We start from the raw sequence: 16,218 nt of genomic DNA, 5'->3' as shown, positions 1-16,218 counted from the left end.
TATTCATTTGATTAGTTATTTAAAAACAATATACTACATATAATTATTTTTAACATGTTCACAATTTATACTGACAATGAAAAATAGAAACTAGCAGATATTACATTATATTACCACGATTTGGCCGTTCTGCACGTGCGCGACGTCTGTAGCTTGCGTACGGGATATATGTATAGGTACAACGCTTGCGCACAACGCACAGAGTCTGCTCTAAAGTGAGAAACAAATATCATCCGCACCGTAATATTTTTCGAAACTCTCAAGCACAATCAGCAATGTAGGAGTATTACACATATTTTATTTCACACACGTATACCGCTGTGTGGCCAGATTTGAGACACAAACAGCAGCAGCAGCAGCAGGAATGAAAAGATTACCGCATATATGCGCAAGTCACATTGTACATGTGAGCTCCGCGCTTCGCATGTACATGGCTTGCGCATGCGTTGCCGGCGATACATGCCGATATGTGTACATCTGAGATACTAGCCATCTATCGGCAAGAATTTATAAAGTACATCCCAGACGACTGAAATAATTTTCATAGTTTTCATGACATTTCGACTTTAAACTTTAATATCTTTATTTATACAGCATATAGAGCAAAAACAAGCATACTTTTATTATATATTTTGGGTAAGCGCTATCGATTGAGCCTATTTTTAAATCGATCGACTCAGGCATTACTGAGATCCGATAATCTCGGCTCGTCTCAACTTTCGGTCTCGCGTAAAGATACACGGTCGGTCTTGCGCTGCGCGTGAACTTGGCGCGAGACACTGCCGTGTCTCTTGATATGTACCGTTATTTTGGAATACCTTGAATTTAACGTCTTTCTTTTTACAATATATTTATAAGATATAAATATTTTTAGAAACTAAAACGAAAACATTTTACGTTACAAAAATATCTTCTCGGTTAAGGTTTCAAACGGAAGCTTTATGATATTTGAATTCCATTTGAGGGGATGAGTGAAATATTCGAACGCGCGCGCTGGTTTTATCAGATGTAAATTATCGGATTAAAAGTAACCAGATGATTGCGACGCAATTAACGTGTCGTGTCGCAAGTGAGACGCTTCGGCAGTCCCAGGGATGACGCCAAAATTTGTTACGTTCCGGAGTGATTAAACGGGAGATGCATAAGCGCACGGTTATTGCCTATACTTGCCACAGCGCACCGTCATGAAATGCGCGTACAAACATTACTATATTATACGAGGTACATTATAACAAAAACCCAGTAATGCGCGATGGAATGGGCATGTCTGATGAGCGTTATCAAAGCTCACGAAGGCTAGCATAATTATTGATAACCCCTGGTAATTACACACGCGTTTGATTACTAGGTTAGGTTACCGTTCGTCTACAGTATAAGTATAGACGATATATGATTTATTTTTTGTTTACCGCGTATTTGCAACAACTGAAATTGCATATTCAAACACTACTGTTTTTCGACAAGTAATTCATATCGATATCTTTAAGATCGATCGAAAGTTGACGTGCATGCAATGGGGACGCGACATAGAATCACTTATCTTCTTCTTAATCGCTTATCTCGTGCCTTTCTCTCGTCGCGTCATGATTTCAATTTAATAAAGGAAGCCTCGTTCAAAGGCGATAATGTACTGGCGTTTTACCTTCTGCCGACGACGCGAATGAACGCGATGCACACGCGTATGCGCGCAAGTGAGTAGCGTCGCGCAAGAACACACAATGGCGCTCTCCAGTGCGCCGCACAATTGAGAGCGATTCGCAAACACGGGCATAGAAGACCGCGCACAATGGTGAACTTCAATAGTGTCGAGTTATGTACGGTATAGCGGAGAAAAGACATAATCAAATCTCTATATATTGTAAACAGGCAAATCCCAAGTAACTTGCTTCAATCAAAATTCACCGCCGCTCGCCGCAAAGCGGCGCGCGAATGCCATTGTTAATGGCGGTTGCACTTGCATAATTTATAGTTATCTATTATTGTAATAATTCATTATTAACGTCATCAACGTTGAATAAAACATCTACAACGCTTTCATCTGTGAAATTACAGTGGCAAAATTATATTTTAAACAAGTAACTAATAGACAAGATACTCGCAATCTTAATTTTGATGACAAATTTGAAATCGATTTTTTCTTAACGAAAATATTGAAGCACTTGTGGTTTTTTAGTTACAAGTGACTGAAAAGGAAGGCTTTTACAAATTAAGTAATGGAGAAAAAATAGTTGTGAGATGACACGATAATATTGTTCAGTTAATTTCGAGTAGACTACAATAGAATTTTTATTTAAAACTTAATTACAGAGATATATAATGTTAAAAATTGGAAAGTTGTGATAAATGATGATCTGCCTCGACGCTTTCACTGAGGAAAAACTTTAAATTACTCTAAGAAAATTGAAGACGCGCCATTAAAATTACACGCGCAAGTTGTAGAATACTTTGTGCAATGATTAATAAATGTTTGAAAAATATGCGATTTAAAGTGTGGCGGAGCTCGCGAGGTCGTGTTAATTTTGACCCGCTACTCGATACGCGCATATCGTCCCCAATAATAATGTCGGGGATATCACGTGTATGTATAGAATGTATCGCGTTCGTTTTTCATTGCTTGCATACAATCGGACGGGATTCATAACCGCTGTGCGGTGCGCGAGCGGATGAGAGTTGGCTACAGGTGGTCCCGGGCAAATCAATATGTGTACGCGTGTTGAGGTGGATATACGAGAGAGCACCCTTTAACGTTCCCTTACAGTCATCGCCATGGATTTTACGATCTCGGCGGAGACGACAGCGACAATGACAACGGTCTATCGCGCGGCGAAAAATATTTTTCCTTTGCTTCGTCACAAGACCGAACGAGTCTCAGACTCTTTTTTTCTCTCTCTTTCATTAACGCTCGCAAAATATCTCGAGACGCGTCTTACGGTACTTACCGCAGTCTTGGGTAACTTGAGGCTAAATTGGAAAGCTGTGTGAGGTGGACCTGGTAGACGGAAAGGTCTTTGCAACAACAAACTTGCTACAACAAATAAAATAAAAACATCATTTCGAACAAAGTACGAAAATCAAATTAAAGAGGGAGGAGATTTTGATCGAAACAAACTTTTATTACAAACTCATATAAATTATAAATTATATGATGATAACATCTGAACATATATATACTGTATATAAAAAAAAAACAATATAATCATGTAACAGTTAACAGCATGTAACAGTTAATACTATAACGATAGATATGGCAAATGATAGAAGTTTAATTCACGCAGTTATGTAGGTTTCGTAAGTGCTAACATAACTTAAACATAAGAATACTACTATAGTGAAGATCGTTAGAGTGTCGAAAATATATAATGATGTATATACGAGTCAATAAGAATTATTCAAAAAATATATCTCTTTTATATTAATTCTTTTATATTAATTCAACGTCACTGTATTCTTCGTATTCTTCCACGAGCTCTCGTGGATAGCCGATGGCCTGAAAGTCCTCCACCGACAAATATTGTGATGCGAGCTTCAGTAATTTGTATTGTCCGATACATTCCACTATCCATTCGACGAAAATGGGCGCCGCTTTGGCAGTGTAATACCAACGTTCTGAAAAAGAATTGCCTAATATGTTGGCGTGGACTCAAGAAAAACTAGTATCCTTGTATCGCGATAATAGCCTACCGATCATTTCAGTATCATGAGTATTGTACTGGATTACCACGCCTTTCATGCCTCCTTTCTTAGCGAGATCTTCGAGAGAGTCGACCACCGTGGCTCCAGTGGCGAGTAACAAGTCCTAAAAACCGAGAGTATTGTTACACGATGGGTTTGGCCCGGGTCCAATTTTAAATGATGTCGGCTGAACGCGAAGAAAGCGTAAATAAAAATCCTTCCGGTCCAGCGACGCGTACAAAGCATTCGTTTTAATCACTGCCGGAAAAAATGCCGTTGTTCTTCACGACGCATATTAATAGAATTTGCGAGAAGAGAGAATGACGTCTAGATAAGTTTTAGATAAGAAAGTCGGAAGTAAAGATACATCTTTAATTTTGTGACAATTATGATAAAACTAACTTGATATTGGCTGAGCGAGACGTTGTGATACGGTTTAATGCACAAAAACGTGAACCCTTCAAACAGATCCTTTTCGCGCAGTCTGGAATTCCGTGGGCCCTTAACGCCGATGACGCCGTCATTGAATGATGACGGCGACGTAGTCGCTTCGTAGGGAACTTCATTCAGCAGTTTCTCTTGCATGATACAATCCTCGACCCACCTATAGATGACTATCCACTTCCGGTGAGCTATACCTTGGAGATACTTGAGCGTGCTACTTTTGGCTACGTTCCGCTTGCCGGTCGTGTTCACGATGACGTGCGTTACGTTGCGATCGAACTGGTTCACGTAATTCGCGCTGTGCTTCGCCGCGAGTTTCTTCACGAGCGATACTTGAACTTTCGACAAGCTGGTACATAAAAAGCATAGCTGTTGTCTGTCAGACAGGACGTTCTCCGACGTCTTACCATCCGTCTGCTTCGGCAGCAAATTACTACCGATCACTATAGTTTCCTGTTTGCTGTATAGTTTCCTGCTCTGCCCGGATACGGTGGGACGCGCTATTTTTGGCGTGCTTTCATACAGCGGCATCGTAAGAATAGAGCTACCGCTCGTAATCGTAATCGCTGATAAACGTGATGTACTTTTCCTCGATTCAACTGTTTTTATGTTGCTTTCGCTACTGCAATATTGCGCTATTTTTGGCGTGCTTTCATACAGCGGCATCGTAAGAATAGAGCTACCGCTCGTAATCGTAATCGTTGATAAACGTGATGTACTTTTCCTCGATTCAACTGTTTTTATGTTGCTTTCGCTACTGCAATATTGCAATGTTATTTAACACATCATTCTACACTACAATAATTAAAGAATAATAATAATAATAATAATAATAATAATAATAATAAAAATAAAAAACAGTCAGAATTGTCCTTTTCTCTCAGCAATTGCGAATATGAATTTTATTTTATTAACTGTACTTCAATGTGTATTTGCGAATCGATGCAAAACAGATGCATCAAATACTGGCTATCGTTTAAATCACAAAAACTGTACGCGTGTGTACATATAATTCTGAATATTAAATAACATTTATTTTATTATTTTTTCAACCGCTTATGTTTTTCGCAACGTTTTAAATATTTTGCAGCGCTACATTCGAGGCCAAATGAAGAAGGACAGTTCTGGCCATTTTATTGTAAATCATGTAGCACAGTGCTTACATATTTACAATATGTACAAGCGTATTACCAAAGTAGCAAAAGCGTTTAAGCGCACTCACAAAGTGTACTGTGAGGCGGAAAAAGGTTTAAAACGAGTACTTACCTTTTTCTCGTTCTCTCAGGAGTGTTCTCCACAATGTCGTCTTCTTCGGCATGGCGTCCCTGCGTTTAAAAGTATCGTGTGATTCTTCATACGCTACATTATGTGACAAGCTCTCGTGTTGCAAAACCGAAATGCATGACAATTATAAATAACAGTGAGCTAACTAAATGAAATGAGATTGCAAGTGTTATAGCGCAGGCTTGCGAGGGACGAGATAATATATAGGGGAATAGGCTATTTCATAATTCTCTGCTGCCGTGTAATGCATCCTCCTGTAATTTCGCATAGACTGACGCGTACACATATGTAAAGCAACTGGCTTTATAAAAAGAGCCGTAAAACGTTTATAGCGCAAAAATTTAGTGGAATCTAAAATGTTGGTATTAGTATATTTAATGCCACAGATTAAATTTTTCGAGCACGCGAGAAAATTAATTACACGAATTATTTCAGTGAGATAAAACTTCCTTCAATTTCTGGAAAATGCGTGTACAACGTATCTCTATTATTGCATGCGCAATAAAAAATAAGTCATGCAGAAATTGTACTCAAATGTAAATTCAATTAGTTGCAACTGTTTTTCTTTTTCTAAAGAATTTGTTGCAATGTGAGGCAGACAAATATCATTTTGAGATAACAAAGGCATTAAAAAAGCATGATGAAAAACATGCAATATACCGATTAAAAATAGATGAAGAGTGTCATACAACAATTGTGTAAATAATAAACTTACTTCTGCCGCTGCATTTTCGTCTCTGTCATTTAGCTTTCTTCTTTTCGGAGTGCGCTGCTCCTCTCGATCGTTCTGGGAAGCCATCTTCGGTGTCGTTTTTCGTGTAGACGAGCTGCTGAATAGATCCTGCTCAAAGATTTGCAGGTGAGCCTGATCTGATTTTTACCCAATATTCCCGCTATTACTGAAAAACATATTCGTTATTTTATGGTTTAATACTCGAAAGACGGAAAAATTTCGGATCGATGCTTTGGCGAGCAATGTTCGACACGAATTAGTATTACGAATGTCGAGAAACTGGTGATCGAACGCACAAAATAATACTCTACGACAATCGTCACTCGATTCCAGACTACCGACATAACCATGACACGATGAAAAAATTCAAGAATATATATAGAGACACCTTCGGACTGACGCTTGGCGTTTCGACAAGCAATGTTCGACATGACGCGACGAATGCGATTTGATGATTCGGCGAGCAATGTCCGACATAACACGACGAACGCGACTTGACGATTCGGCAATATTCGACATGATACGAGCGCAATTGTCTTTACGAACATCGAGAGACTGGTAAACGCGACTGCACGCATTGAATAACGGAGGCAACTTCGGACCGACGCTCGGTGATTTGGAAAATAATGGCCGACGCGACGCGACTGACTTTCCAAGTGCCGAAAGACTGATAATCGCGATTGCGCACAGTAAATAACATTCCGCAACAATAGCTCGTCCTTTGATTCGACTCTCCCGACATTTGTTGCGAATAATATTTATTTCAATAAACATAAACGCGCGTAAAATACAGGACGATACTTACTCACATCCAACACCACCGCCGTCTTCTCGCGAACTACTTCGTGACGCGAATAGATCTCGTGACGTCACGATAATCACGTGATCCGCGTGATCGCGCTCAATTCAGATTCAATAAATAATTTATTTATTAAATATATAATATATTTATATATTTATAAATTCCGGTAAATTCAAGAGTTCTTTTAAACTTAATTTAAATAATTTTTACAAATATATCAATTTTTTTGTCCTATTCTTATCATTAATATTATTTAATTGCTGACATTATTTTTACCTTGTAATAAAAATAGTAATATACAAAATATCCTACATCATTAATTAATTTTTTTAATAATATTAAAATAAAACAAATTAAATTGACTTACCGACAGGATGCGCAGCAGGAGTTGTTCACAAGTTAATCTGTACATACAAAATACATTCAAATTATATACAGCAAATTATTAAAAAACAATTATTATGCACATTAAACTTTTATTCATTTATCATGCAAATATCTATTAAAAAAGAATTATATGTTTATATTTAATAGATAACCATAAATATTAAGAATTACAGTTTTTTACTGAAAGAATTAATTTCAAAGTTTTTATGCGTGTTACATTGTATGATTAATATTTTACATGCAATAGTTTGCAAATAACATAACAAATAAATGATTACTTACCCTAAAGTTGCTCCGCCGGCGCCCGATGCCTTTTCTGAGCCTTTTCCTCCTCCTCTCGGACTTTCTTCCAGTTTTTTAAAGCACTCACATGCGTTCGCGAATACAAAAATCGCACGACGTTTTAAACGATACTCCCGCGTACTTTGTCATTCGGACAAAGTAAAACTCGATTATATTATCGCACGGATTACACGTTCGACACTTTCCACAATATGTAACGACGGAAAAAAATAAGATGAAAAACTGTGGGAAGTGGCAAGAGTATTATTGGAGAGGATAACACGCCGATACGGAATAGTGTACCTCGTACAAGTGTCGCCGTGCGAATGATGATAGGACAATAATAGGGTAACAATAAATAGAACAAGCACAAGATCGCGCCGATGAAGAATTTGGAGAATGTGGGAAGTAGAGAACAACAACACTCATGCCGATACATAGCGTGCGAGAAGGGAGAGGATATGGAGCGCGCGACTAAGCACAACAAACAACCCCACCACACACGCCGTGAGTCGGTCTCAAAATTATTAGAGCATTTATCAAATATTTATCGAAATCGACTTTAAATTCGATTTCAATAAATATTCAATAAATGCTATAATGTTTTGAGACCGACTTGCGGCGACTGGTGAGGTTGTTTTTTGTCATCGCGCCCAGCCTGAGCTCTATATCGCTCTTTCTTACGTCCTATGTATCCACATGTACATTATTGAACTACATGGAGAAAATTTTATATAAAAAATTACTATATACGGCATTAACCGTGGACCATGAAGCCGCAGACTGAAATTTTTTACTATGTTTCACATGTAAAAACATAGTAAAAATTTTTATAATTCCTTCATGGTCCACGGCTACTACCGTACGTAGTAATTTTTTATATAAAATTTTCTCCGTGTACACTCTCCGCATTCTCCAAAATCGAAATCGGCACGACTTTGTCTTTTATATGTTCATTGCCTTTTTATCATTCGCACGGTGGCATCTCGTATAAAACAGATCGTTCCGTATCGCATGATTCTCTGCAATAGCATTATTATTTCCCGCAGTTTTCGATCTCACTCTTTCCGTTGTTACGGATGCGACAGTGTGTCGAATGTGTAATCCGTGCAAACTTTACTTTTGTCCTAATATGACAAAACACGCGTCAAGCCGTTTCAAATATTGTGAAATTTTTGTATTTGCGTCATAAATGCGTGTGAGTGCCTTAAAAAACTGTAAAGAGTACTGAGAGCAGGAGAAGGCTCAGAAAGGGCATCGTGCGCCGGTGGAGAGTAACTTTAGGGTAGTAATCATTCATTCCTTATCTGTTTGTTATTTGCAAAATATTGTACGTAAAATATTATCTATGTAACGCACATAAAAAATTTGAAATATTTAGTAAAAGATTTGTAATTTTTAATATTTTTGGTTATCACATATAAATATATGATTCTTTTATTAAATATTTGCATAAAAAGAAATAAGTAAAAGTTTAATGTGCGTGATAATTATTTCTCAAATGATTATTTTAAACGCTGCTATAATTTGAACGTACTTTGTATGTTACAGATCAATTAGTGAACAACTCCACTGCTGCGTATCGTGCCGGTAAGTCTAATTTGTTTTATTTTAATATCATTAATCGCTATTTATCAATCAATATTATTTATTTTCAACAAACTCCGAATTTAATCCCACCCGAAACAGTATAAATACGAATATTAATTTCTATTTGCTTTTAACAATATAGAATTCAAATTATTATTTATTATAAAGAAATATGTGCCACTTGTTATAGCATAATCATTTGTAATATAATATATACCATAATATACCATATACCATAATAGCAATAATAATAATATATCATATGTGCCGATTATTATGAAAGTGGCCTAAGTCACAAAACCAAAAAAAAAATGAGATTTTTATTTAGTGTAATATTATATCAACTATATTTCATTATTATGGAAGAATTTTTGCAAAGTTACCATGAAATAAGCAATAAAATGAAGTTGTCATTTTCATTATTATCAGATGTAATTGCATGCTTATTTTGAAAGTGGCATAAGTCATTTAACGGTTAAAAACACACAGTTTCGTGCAAGTCATTCGTAAAATTTAATGATCTTACATAAATTTAACATCAGGAGAATATTATAATTTTTGATAAATTTTGCACCATGATGGAAAAATATTTTTAATATGGTCAAACGCAAAAGTTTGAATATCTCGAAACGAGAAATATGTATATGACTTAGGGCACTTTCATAATAACCGGCACATATAGCTGATTGTTTCAAATAAAACAAATAATAAGCAATATCAAAAAAGACAAATAAAGTCAAGATATTATAAATGTGATGAAAATATTAAAATATATTTTATATATGAAAATAAAATTACTCATAATAATAACTTTAAAAGCATTTACAAGAAATATAAAGAGAAAATATAAATAAAATCAAATTACAGAAATAAATTTTGTTTACTAATGATAACACGAAAGATAATAATTATAATTAATTATAAAAAAAGTAAATTACGCGTAAATAAAATACGTATGCGTTAATGTATAAATATAAAAGAAAAAGACGCCAAGTACACGCTCTTGTCACAACCAAAACAAAACAGTATTGTTTTACATTTAAAAAAAATTGCCGTATATATTAAACCTATCAAAAAACCTGTCGTATATATTACCCTTTCAAAAAAAGCTGTCGTACATATTAAAACCTTTCAACAAGTAATGCTGTTGTGTATATTAAAACTATAAAAAAATATGATATCAGGAAATGACGCCAAGTGGGATTAAAGAACTATGAAAAAAGTTGTACACTATTTCTATAAAACTCTTCTATAAAACTTTTGTACATAAAGCTGTCGTATATATTAAAAAAAAAATCTAAAAAAATGCTGTCGTACATATATTATTATATTGCATACTATATTTCACCATATTTTACATATACTATACTATATATATTATATATATTATAACATATACTATACGATATATATTATTTATAATATTACATATACTATATATATTATAACAAATTAAACTCATAAATAAAAAAAATAAAAAAAATATTTAAAAAATAAAAATATTTTAGCAAAAAAAATTTTTAAATATTAAAAAAATTTAATTAAAATAAAAAAATATTTATTAAAAAACGCAAAAAAACTTGGCGTTGCTACAGTAAACTACATGTTAACTTACATGATGTCAACTTATTACATTATGTCAATTTATCGTCAATTGTTATATTATTACTAATTTTTTTGCTTTATAATATTTTGAGGTGTAGCAACGCCAAGTTTTTTTGCGTTTTTTAATAAATATTTTTTTATTTTAATTAAATTTTTTTAATATTTAAAAATTTTTTTTGCTAAAATATTTTTATTTTTTTAATATTTTTTTTATTTTTTTTATTTATGAGTTTAATTTGTTATAATATATATAGTATATGTAATATTATAAATAATATATATCGTATAGTATATGTTATAATATATATAATATATATAGTATAGTATATGTAAAATATGGTGAAATATAGTATGCAATATAATAATATATGTACGACAGCATTTTTTTAGATTTTTTTTTTAATATATACGACAGCTTTATGTACAAAAGTTTTATAGAAGAGTTTTATAGAAATAGTGTACAACTTTTTTCATAGTTCTTTAATCCCACTTGGCGTCATTTCCTGATATCATATTTTTTTATAGTTTTAATATACACAACAGCATTACTTGTTGAAAGGTTTTAATATGTACGACAGCTTTTTTTGAAAGGGTAATATATACGACAGGTTTTTTGATAGGTTTAATATATACGGCAATTTTTTTTAAATGTAAAACAATACTGTTTTGTTTTGGTTGTGACAAGAGCGTGTACTTGGCGTCTTTTTCTTTACCTTTTTTTTTGAAAAGGTTATTTTTTGAGATATTATTTCTTTTTTTTAGTAATTAGTTTTGATTGTGACAAGAGCGTGTACTTGGCACCTTTATTTTACCTTTTTTTTAAAAAAGGTAATTGATAGAATTTTTTTTTCTAATGATATATATACGACAGTGTTTTTTAAAGCTAAAATAATGAAATATTAGTTAGATTTTGCTAAAGACGGCCCATCATCACCCCAGTTGTACTTTCAGTATACAGCATACGACGGTCCTCTTTAATTAATTAAGTTACAAAAATACAAAATTCTATAAATATCATATTGTTTCTAGGCCATTGTGTTTTTCTAATTGAAGCATCATCAGCTTTAATCCAATCATTTTTTTCTCTATACAGGGTGTCCCATTTAACTTGAGACAACTAAATATTTCGAAAAATAAGCATTGTACGAAAAAATGTCCCAAATAAACTTTTAATATTATCAGGGGGACGTCTGCCTGTATAAAAATTAACCCGCCCCCACCGCTCCTTGGGGGTGGGGCGGGTGGCAACTTTGAAATTTCAAATAGGAACCTCCATTTTTTATTACAGATTCGGATTCCTTGGAAAAAAATACGTAAGTTTTGTCTGAGACATTTTTTCGAATCGTGATAGATGGCGCTGTAATCAGTGAAAATTAGTTTTTGCCATTTTCTCTCACCATCGAAGTGCTTTATTTCAGTGAGTCCCCTTGCCTCTCACTATTCAATTACAATAAATGCTCGAAATGATGACTTTCCATTTCGATGCATTTATTAACTCGAGCTTGGAATACTTGTACACATGTAGAAAGTGTATCTGGCGTTATTTGTGCGCAAGCATATCTAATACGTTCCACCATGTTTTCTCGAGTATTTGGTACTTTTGTATACACTTTTTCTTTAAGGTAACATAAAATTATTTCAACTTTCAAAATTATTTCAAAATTATTTCAACTTTCTTCTTTAAAGATAAATAATCCATTATTTATTTGCTGAAATAAAGAACGCGTCCGTAAAAAAACAAGTAGCTAGCGTACCAAAACTATGAGGCATCTACATATGTAGTAAATTTCTGAAATACTGAAAATACTGAAAAGGAGAAACAAAATAAATGAAAGAAATTAAGTCAGAACAATTCTTCAATAACTGGATTTTTTAAATTTCAAGTCAAGTAAATTTCAGTAATACGTACGCTAGCTACTTGTTTTTTTACGGACGCGTTCTTTATGTCAGCAAATAAATAATGGATTATTTATCTTTAGAGAAGAAAGTTGATATAATTTTGAAATAATTTTGAAAGTTGAAATAATTTTATGTTACCTTAAAGAAAAAGTGTATACAAAAGTACCAAATACTCGAGAAAACATGGTGGAACGTATTAGATATGCTTGCGCACAAATAACGCCAGATACACTTTCTACATGTGTACAAGCATTCCAAGCTCGAGTTAATAAATGCATCGAAATGGAAAGTCATCATTTCGAGCATTTATTGTAATTGAATAGTGAGAGGCGAGGGGACTCACCGAAATAAAGCACCCCGATGGTGAGAGAAAATGGCAAAAACTAATTTTCACTGATTACAGCGCCATCTATCACGATTTGAAAAAATGTCTCGGACAAAACTTATGTATTTTTTTCCAAGGAATTCGAATCTGCAATAAAAAATAGGGGTTCCCATTTAAAATTTCAAAGTTGCCACCCGCCCCACCCCCAAGGAGCGGTGGCGGCAGGTTAATTTTTACACAGGCAGACGTCCCCCTTGATAATATTAAAAGTTTATTTGGGACATTTTTTCGTACAATGCTTATTTTTCGAAATATTTAGTTGTCTCAAGTTAAATGGGACACCCTGTATATATTACAACGTTTATAATTATCTATTTTATTTAGTCTCTATTAGGCCCTGACCTATTATCATCTCTTTCAGTTTAATAAATAATTTAATTATAGTTGTTATAAATAGAATTACAAACTCGTATTACATAGTTAAATTAAATTTGCAATTTATAAGTGGCATTCAAAAACGATATTCAAATACATTGAGTACATGAGTTAGATAATTAATTAAATATGTTAGTACGTATTATTCATTTGATTAGTTATTTAAAAACAATATACTACATATAATTATTTTTAACATGTTCACAATTTATACTGACAATAAAAAATAGAAACTAGCAGATATTACATTATATTACCACGATTTGGCCGTTCTGCACGTGCGCGACGTCTGTAGCCTGCGTACGGGATATATGTATAGGTACAACGCTTGCGCACAACGCACAGAGTCTGCTCTAAAGTGAGAAACAAATATCATCCGCACCGTAATATTTTTCGAAACTCTCAAGCACAATCAGCAATGTAGGAGTATTACACATATTTTATTTCACACACGTATACCGCTATGTGGCCAGATTTGAGACACAAACAGCAGCAGCAGCAGCAGGAATAAAAGGATTACCGCATATATGCGCAAGTCACATTGTACATGTGAGCTCCGCGCTTCGCATGTACATGGCTTGTGCATGCGTTGCCGGCGATACATGCCGATATGTGTACATCTGAGATACTAGCCATCTATCGGCAAGAATTTATAAAGTACATCCCAGACGACTGAAATAATTTTCATAGTTTTCATGACATTTCGACTTTAGACTTTAATATCTTTATTTATACAGCATATAGAGCAAAAACAAGCATACTTTTATTATATATTTTGGGTAAGCGCTATCGATTGAGCCTATTTTTAAATCGATCGGCTCAGGCATTACTGAGATCCAATAATCTCGGCTCGTCTCAACTTTCGGTCTCGCGTAAAGATACACGGTCGGTCTTGCGCTGCGCGTGAACTTGGCGCGAGACACTGCCGTGTCTCTTGATTGACTTACCAGTTGCTGTCCACGGTAAAGCCTCGACTGACAATGAATCTTCTCTATTCCTTGGCACACTTGTTCCCATAACTATGCTAATAAATTCAGTACAATAATGATTCAGCAGCTCCGATGCAATATTTACGTGACAACTTAATTCTTCTAATAAAAATATTAAAATATATGTTATAATTTTACTTGAATCGTGAAAAAAATTAGCGGTGTTATTAATTATAGCAAATATAACCTAAAAATTTAAAGTTGTATAATTAAATTCTAAATAAAAACATCGCAAGCATTTTTATACGCTTGTGATATATTTTAAACAAAGAATTATAATCTATTGCTATTAGATAATTGACAGATCACAAATCTAGAAGAATAAATAAATCACAAAGGATATTAATGTACGCGATTTAAGATTCTAACTTCGACGACAATCAACAGTCATAAAACAATTTCGGATATTTTATTCTTCTGATGTAATTCAAATAAATACGCATAATGATAATGTGGGCACACTTGTACAGAATTGCAAATCTAATGACAACAATCTGCTGACATACTTTGATAATCGTTTTATAAAGCGATTCAAAGTCCGATATTCATTTTGTATATTCCCGCTCATTATATTATCCACAGAATTAGTTTGGATGACGATGATTGTTCAATACTTATTTTAATACTACATATACTCATTTATGCACGTAATATAATTCATATTAAAAATTCTTGAGAATTACAAAACATTCCTAATCGCGGCACGCAATACAGCAGTCATACAAGCAAGCGTTCGAAAACAATAATGAACACGAACTACCGACTGCAATATTTTAACATAATTGCACAATGCTTTCAATGTGTATGACACACATAAGGTACGTTCGACTTGGCGATCGCAACGCTTGTGGAATCATTTTATCTTTGTTTTTCATCGAAAGTTAAAGAAAGATAGATAATGTTCACGAGCGTTGCGATCACCAAGTGGAACTCAGCCATAGTAGACGCATAGTACGAATAAATATGTATACTCACGGTATTTAGGCACTTGATGCACCCTGGATACATTCTTTCGCCCGCGACGATATCTTCAATGGATAAAACTGGCAGGAATAACAGAGAGAAGACAATTTATCTCGATCGAATTTCGCATGAAAAATTGAAATTCTGCAACGTCATGCAAATTGCATGATGCAATCCACCGCTCGAAAACTTACAAGTTATAAAACGTTGTGACGTCAGAACAAGGGTGCCAAATTTAATAAATTATAAAACACTGCGACGTTAGAGCAAGGGTACCAAACTTAATAAATTATAAGACGCTGTGACGTCACATGAACAAGCGCTACGGGGATTACACAAGTAAAACAAGAAATCTAAGACTTGATATTTTTGCAATAATGATCACTTATATTTCAGTATTTCTGAGACTTTAGGCTCGTGATGCATTTTCGATGATCAGAAATTCGCGAGAATCTTCAAATATATAAGACTGACCTCCCTTGCGGCACAAAAAACATTAAAGTGTTGTATTATACTCACGATACTGAACGGTGTACGCCCACAGTATGTAAATACTCATTGCAGGTTCTTTGATACGCATATTTCTCATTGCTCGCGACAATATCTCCAATGGACGAAACTCGCAGAAGTTACAGAGGATGTTCAGGGTATTTATCCCGCTCGTTGCACCTCACGTTTCGTATGTACTGAGATTCTATTGATACGCGACCAAGCGTTCGAAAATCTGCAAGTTGTAACACACTGTGACGTCAGAGCAAAGGTGCAAATTTAATAAATTATAAAACACTGCGTCGTTAGAGCAAGGGTA

The 16,218-nt window shown here is 34.3% G+C and overlaps 1 protein-coding gene and 1 long non-coding RNA gene across 5 annotated transcripts; both read right to left on the bottom strand.

Moving 5' to 3' along the window:
* Positions 1–3,117: 3,117 nt before the first annotated feature.
* On the bottom strand, positions 3,118–8,309 carry LOC105671196 (breast cancer type 1 susceptibility protein homolog). 4 transcript variants are annotated; one of them, XM_012365147.2, is made up of 7 exons: positions 7,605–8,309; positions 7,303–7,339; positions 6,116–6,299; positions 5,383–5,441; positions 4,075–4,873; positions 3,682–3,796; positions 3,119–3,606 (listed from the first exon to the last, which is right to left on the bottom strand). In XM_012365147.2, the coding sequence occupies exons 3-7, from the start codon at positions 6,197–6,199 to the stop codon at positions 3,422–3,424; spliced, it is 1,242 nt and encodes a 413-aa protein (XP_012220570.1). In that variant the 5' UTR covers positions 6,200–6,299; positions 7,303–7,339; positions 7,605–8,309; the 3' UTR covers positions 3,119–3,421. The 4 variants fall into 4 exon arrangements, with proteins under 4 accessions (XP_012220588.1, XP_067208876.1, XP_012220570.1 ...); XM_012365165.2 differs by lacking the exons at positions 7,303–7,339; positions 7,605–8,309 and adding an exon at positions 6,522–6,797 and having other exon boundaries at positions 3,118–3,606; XM_067352775.1 differs by lacking the exons at positions 7,303–7,339; positions 7,605–8,309 and adding an exon at positions 6,430–6,448 and having other exon boundaries at positions 3,118–3,606.
* Positions 8,310–12,656: 4,347 nt separating this feature from the next.
* On the bottom strand, positions 12,657–16,128 carry LOC136999231 (uncharacterized). Its single transcript, XR_010889603.1, has 3 exons — positions 15,930–16,128; positions 15,423–15,490; positions 12,657–14,549 (listed from the first exon to the last, which is right to left on the bottom strand). It is a non-coding gene; the product is annotated as an uncharacterized lncRNA (long non-coding RNA).
* Positions 16,129–16,218: the final 90 nt, after the last annotated feature.

The sequence above is a fragment of the Linepithema humile genome, chromosome 4 (assembly GCF_040581485.1).
Source record: "Linepithema humile isolate Giens D197 chromosome 4, Lhum_UNIL_v1.0, whole genome shotgun sequence".
Classification (NCBI taxonomy): Eukaryota; Metazoa; Arthropoda; class Insecta; order Hymenoptera; family Formicidae; genus Linepithema; species Linepithema humile.
The sequence above is the reverse complement of the archived record's forward strand: the minus strand, read 5'-3'. Positions and strand labels throughout refer to the sequence as shown.

Bases quoted from the DNA above. Each gene is read 5' to 3' on its own strand.
- LOC105671196 (XM_012365147.2), bottom strand. From the start codon at position 6,199: ATGGCTTCCCAGAACGATCGAGAGGAGCAGCGCACTCCGAAAAGAAGA. The intron at 4,874-5,382 runs GTAAGTACTCGT...GCAATATTGCAG, and splicing joins CCTGAGAGAACGAGAAAAAG to TAGCGAAAGCAACATAAAAA. The intron at 3,797-4,074 runs GTTAGTTTTATC...CTCGGTTTTTAG, and splicing joins TCTCGCTCAGCCAATATCAA to GACTTGTTACTCGCCACTGG.